The sequence below is a fragment of the Leptosomus discolor genome, chromosome 20 (genome assembly GCF_034619465.1).
Source record: "Leptosomus discolor isolate bLepDis1 chromosome 20, bLepDis1.hap2, whole genome shotgun sequence".
Lineage (NCBI taxonomy): Eukaryota > Metazoa > Chordata > Aves > Leptosomiformes > Leptosomidae > Leptosomus > Leptosomus discolor.
Window position 1 is genome coordinate 1799314 of NC_141410.1, and position 6000 is coordinate 1805313.

The 6000-nt window shown below is 55.8% G+C and overlaps 1 protein-coding gene across 1 annotated transcript in view; it reads right to left on the reverse strand.

The window, feature by feature from the left end:
- EPHA8 (EPH receptor A8) overlaps window positions 1-569 on the reverse strand; it is a 50392-nt gene extending 49823 nt beyond the window's left edge. The window contains exon 1 of the mRNA XM_086476361.1: window positions 485-569. Coding sequence (XP_086332487.1) covers window positions 485-569 — 85 coding nt within the window. The remainder of the gene's footprint in view (window positions 1-484) is intronic.
- Window positions 570-6000: the final 5431 nt, after the last annotated feature.

Here is a 6000-nt window from a genome sequence, read left to right on the forward strand (position 1 = left end):
CTCCCTTGCTACAAGTTTCCCACCCGAGCACCCTTCCAGCTCCCCGCACCCTCTGCGTGCCCTTCCCATGCCCACCTGCTCGCACCATCGCAGCCCGCACCGCCTGGCCAGCATGCACGGCCGCGCGCCGCCGCCAGCTCTGGTGATGGGGATCGCCATGGCTAAGCTGGTGCCTGTGTCCCCGTCCCCTCTGCAGCCACCCCTGCACGCTGCAGCAGAGCCCTTGCAGGGGAGGCCGGGCAGAGCTGGCAGGCATTGCTGCAGAAATCAAGTCCTCCTGCCCAGCTCAGAAGTTTAGCCTCTGGTGCAAAAGCTCCAGGATAAGCAAACTCAGGCAGGCAGGAACCCAGTGCTGCGCTCCCCTGGGAGGAGGGAGAAGCCCGGCAGAGCAAGCAAACCCACGCGGATGCATCCCGACAGCCACGGCGATCCTGCAGGTCCCCCCAACACTGCCCCGTCACGCCAGGGCCACCTCAGTTCCTACCTTCGCTGGTAGTGGCAGAGAGGCAGGCAGCCAAAGCGATGACGATGGAGAGCGAGGATGTCAGATCCCCCCGTGCCCATGCCATGGTCCGGCAGGGCTACCAGGCACAGGACAGGGCCACCTCGGTTGTCTCAGCACCTCTGTGAGCGAGAGCCGGGAGCTACGGCGCACACCGGCTCATGCAAAGGCACTTTGCGCACATTGCTCGCATCCAGACAGGCGAGCGGCTCGGCGGGGAGGGAGCAGCTGCCTGTCACTGCTCGCAAGCCAATGGGGTGGGTGGGCTCTGCAGCGAGCCCCCCTTCCCGCGCCACGCGCGCAGGCTGTACCCAGCCCCAGCATCCGGACAGCGGGCTCCCGCTCCCCACTGCCCCCCATCCTCCCTCCCTCGCAGCCATCGAGCAGCCCCCATGGATTCGCACGCTCCCCATCACTCTTCTCTGTTCTGGTCCGGCTGCTGCAAGAGCCAAACTTGCAGCCTGAGCCGGGGCCCCGCAGGGAACTCTGCGCTCGGTCGGGGTCAGGTACGAAGGGGATGGGGTTGCCCTGGTGTGCATAGAGAGGAAAACCCCCTTGCACATGGTCTCCTCGTGTGTGTGGGGCTGGGGAAGACAGGCAGACACCACCCCACCCCGCCCCCACACACACACCTTGATGCTTGTCGTGCCACATCGTCCTGGGATAGACACTCTTTGCTCGCCCTTGAGCTGAGGCAGCAGGGGCAGGGGACAACACAGCCAGGCCTGACAACACCCCGCCTGTTTACAGCCACGTTGGCCTCCTGAGAGAGGGCCAGCCCCTCCAAAAGCAGTTTGTGAGGCTGCAGCCATTGCCCCAGGGTGTGCAAGGCCAGGCACGGGGCAAGGGTGCCCTGTGACAGGGGTCTGGGCTGCCTCGGGAGCACAGAGCATCCTCCCCGCAGCCCTGCCGAGGAAGCCTCTGCAACCCTCTTGCTTGGAGCCACCAGAATTGCCAAGCTGAGTGAGTACCTTGCTCAGCATTAAACATTCGGCATCTGTCAACAGACCCCCTACAGCGGCCACGACTGTTTCCCCATCTAAATGCTGAACAATCACTAATACCTGCCCACGGTAACCACAGATGCTGACTCCCACCTATGCCATGTGCAGCGGGGTTATTCGCTCTTCCATGTGCTCGTGGCCGGGGGACTGATGGGTGACTGCAGCCCTTCCCTTCCCCCAGCAACTCACCCCAGGAAAAGGCACATGAGGGCGGATGGGCATCTCTCACTGTTGACTGTCAGGCCATCCTTTGGATAGAGCTCACCCCAGACTTTCTCAGTGGGCTTGGGGCTGGTGGGGGAGGAGTGTTGCACACCCTCCACCCAACCCCGGATCACAGTATGTTCCCTGGAGATGCTGGGGCACCCCACAGCACTGCCAGCAACTCTCTCTCACAGCATGCAATAGCAACAATTCCCCATTCAGAAGGGATGAGGATTATGCCTTCAGGGACGTGTCTGCACCACTCATCACCAGGACCTGGGAACGGCCCAGGGCATCAGGTCCCTTCAGGTTTTTTTCTCTGCCTGCCTGGGAAGCCATCCGTCTGGAGACAGCACTGGAGAGATCCTGTCATCAGTGGTATCACGGGATGGGCTCGCAGAGCAGCTCAGGGAGGGACACAGCCATGGCTCCAGGAGGACTCCAGCAGTTCCCAAAGCAGCTGACAGAGGCTGAGCAGTGCTGTCAGGCCAGAGGCACAGCTAAGCAGTGGTCTCTGCAGTGCACCTTGGAGCAAAGGGGTCAGGGCTGATGGTTTCCTGAATAGAATCATAGAATAGTTTGGGTTGGAAGGTACCATTCAAATCCATCTGGTCCAACCTCCTGCAGTGAGCAGGGACATCTTCAACTACATCAGGTTGCTCAGAGCCCCGTCCAACCTGACCTTGTATGTTTCCAGGGATGGGTCATCCACAGCCTCTCTGGCAGCCTGTGCCACTGTTTCACCACCCTCCTTGTAAAAAAATTTATTCCTTACAACTAGACTAAATCTATCCTCTTTTAGTTTAAAACCATTAGCCCTTGTCCTGTGGCAACAGGCCTTGCTAAAAAGATTGCCCCCTCTTTTTTATAGGCCCCCTTTAAGTACTGAAAAGTTGCAATAAGTTCTCCCTGGAGCCTTCTCCTCTCCAGGCTGAACCACCCCAACTCTCTCAGCCTGTCCTCACAGGAGAGGTGCTCCATCCTTCTGGTCATTTTTGTGGCCTCCTCTGGACCAGCTCCAAGTCTTTCCTGTGCTGAGAACTCCAGAGCTGGACACAGTACTCTGGGAGGGGTCCCTCAATCTGCTGGCCACACTTCCAATTATGCAGCTCAGGATGCGATTGGCTTTCTGGGCTGTGAGTGCACATTGCCAGCTCGTGTCCAGCTTTTCACCCACCAGGACCCACAAGTCCTTCCCCGCAGGACTGCTCTCAAGCCCTTTGTCCCCCAGCCAGTATTGATAGTGGTGGTTGCCCTGACCCAGGTGCAGGACGTTGCACTTGGCCTTGTTGAACCTCATGGGGTTCTCATGGGCCCCACTTCTCAAGCTTGTTCAGGTCCCTCTGGATGGCATCCCGTCCCTCAGGTGGCTCAACCACACCACTCAGCTTGGTGTCATCTGCAAACTTGCTGAGGGTGCACTCGATCCCACCATCTATGTCATTGGTGAAGATATTAAAGAGCACTGCTGCCAGCATGGGCACCTGAGGGACACACTTGTCACCGATCTCCATCTGGACATCGAGCCATTGACTGCTACCTTCTGGATGTGACCATCCAACCAATTCCTCACCTACCCAACAGTCTACCCATCGAACTCATATCTCTCCAACTTAGAGAGAAGGACGTTGTGGGGGACTGTGTCAAAGGCCTTACAGAAGTCCAGATAGACAACATCCATAGCTCATCCCTTGTCCACTGATGTCGTCACTCCATCACAGAAGACCACTATGTTGGTCGGGCAGGACTTGCCCTTGGTGAAGCCACGCTGGCTGTCTCGAATCACCTCCCTGTCCACCATGTGCCTTAGCAGAGCTTCTAGGAGGATCTGCTTCATGATTTTCCCAGGCACAGAGGTGAGGCTGACAGGTCAGTAGTTCCCAGGGTCCTCCTTTCTACCGTTTTTAAAAACAGGTGCAATGTTTCCCTTTTTCCAGTCACCAGGGACTTCACCCGACTGCCAGGACTTTTCAGATATCATGGTGAGTGACTTGGAAACTACAGCAGCCAATTCTCTCAGGACTCCGATATATATTTCATCAGGTCCCATAGACTAATGTATGTTCAGGTCTCTTGGGTGGTCATGAACCTGATCTTCTCTTACAGAGGGACGGACTTTGCTCCCCCAGTCCCTATGTTGCAGCCCATCCACTCAAGAGATGTGGGAAGAGAGGTTACCAGTGAGGACTGAGCTAAAAAGTTGTTGAGTACCTCAGCCTTCTCCTCATCCATTGTTACCAGCTTGCCAGTCTTGCACCTCCTTGACTAACTCCTATAGCATTTGCAGGGCCAGGTGCTTCCAGTTCAAGGCTAGTGCAGGTAGCACGGGTGGCAGTCATTAAGGGAATGGCACCATCTCCAGGACCCATGCCGCTCCATGTTGGGCCACCAGTAGACCCAGGACCCCCTGTCCAACCCTGCAGACAAGGGGATGCTCAGAACTGGGAGCAGAGCCATGTTGCAGGTCTCTGTAACCCCCTGACACCTGTCCATCTCTGTCCCCTGCTGTGTATCCCTTTCCCAGGAGGAGGAGAGCTGAGAGATGATGGAGCGCGGGTGCCCTCTCCCAAGCCCAATGTGCATCCCTGTCCCACTCACAAGGCGTCTGCGGGAGGAGGATGAGGATGAGCTGAGTGGGTGCTAAGCACATGCCACACTGCACAGAGGTCCAGGATCCTTCTGGGAAAGCAGTGCCCTCCTGCAAGTGGGAGGACAGGAGTCCTAGGGGGGGCTTTCCCCACACAAATGGCCATGCACGATGCCCACTCCATCTTTTGCACAGGCAACACCCCTGAATCCCAGGACCTTTTAAAACTGGGATTAAACAAGTCGGGTTCCTACTGCCTTCCCCCGTGTGCCCTGAGCCCTCTGCCCTGGCCTGCCCAGCAAAGTCCTGGCAGTAGCAGGATAGGAGGGGTGTGCTGGACCCGTGCAGATGTACATCTCCCCTCTGCACTTTCACGTGGCTGTGGCATCCACCAGCGAAACTTGCATTTGTGCCCCAGCCTGAGCTGTTGGCAGTAATCCCCAGTGAACTTCAGTGTACCCCATGTAACAATGCAGGTGGACAGCCCTTTGAACTGGCACCTAATACGTAAACATGCCAACAAGTTCTCTACATGGATATAACAATTCATCTGGAGCAACACGGGTGCTACATCAGTATCACTGTAATTCCTTGTGCCGTACCGGGGCTGGGACAGATGCTTGGCAGAAAGGTCGCGCATCACAGGGACCGCATCTCACCTCCTCCCTGGGCAGCCTGCACCAGGCTCTTTCCCTCTCCAGCACCATGGGGTTTTCTTTTCCTAATGTGTCAGCAAGGTGCCTGCCCTGAGGAGCAGATCAAGCGGTGCTTTCCCTGCTTGCCCCGACACTCCCTGGTGCTCACTAGTATCCCCATCACCACCTGGCATCTTCCCCAGTGGAGCAGCCATTGAGCCAGCATCTTTCACGAGATGCCACAGCCGAACATCTCGCCTAGTCCTTCAGCACAGCCAGGCAGAGGATACTGCTTCCCTCCTCTTTACTGCAGATGGGTGCCCAGTTTCTTCCATTAACACCAGCGGAGAGGGTCAGCCCTTGGCATCAGTCATGACTAGGTACAACTGTGGGAGGCTCTTGGCCAGCTGAGCAATCAGCACCCAATTAATTCGGGTCAAGGCTGGGGAGGCATGGCATGCCTTTCTTCCTTGTCATTATCAGAAATACTGTGTATTAATATCCTTTATATTAAAAAAAAATAATCTTATCATAATATTTCCTCATTGAAGGAGATGGTTTGGAATTGGAATTGAGACAAACACAAGCCAGGAGTACCAGCTGCAGAAGGGGAGAGTTTAAGAAAGGCCTTTTGGTAATATCCATCGTTCCCTTATCAGTGAGGATATTAAACGTATTGAAATGCTAAGCAGCTCTTTAATGGCTGTCTCTGATTTTCATTAAACAAGCAGGGGATGAGCAGGAGGGAAGGGGATGCAGCACTGTTCTCTCTCTAAGAAATTCTGATTGCTGGATATTAACGGCATTAATGTTCTTTTATCCAAGAGCGCTGGGGTTGTGCTTTCCTTCTTGCCTATTTTCTATCTTGCTGAAGTGGAACTAAGTCTCTGCTCCCTAAGGTGGGCGCACAGTTGCTATGAAGCTGTTAGGGACCAGGGCTGTAGAGAGATGCAGAGCAAGAGTCTCACAGGGACCATTTTTTTGGTACCAGAGTCTCCAAGCCCCATCATGTCCCTGCTGCCCAAAAGGAGATACAAACTCATGCCTTGACAGGACAGTCTGGTCCTG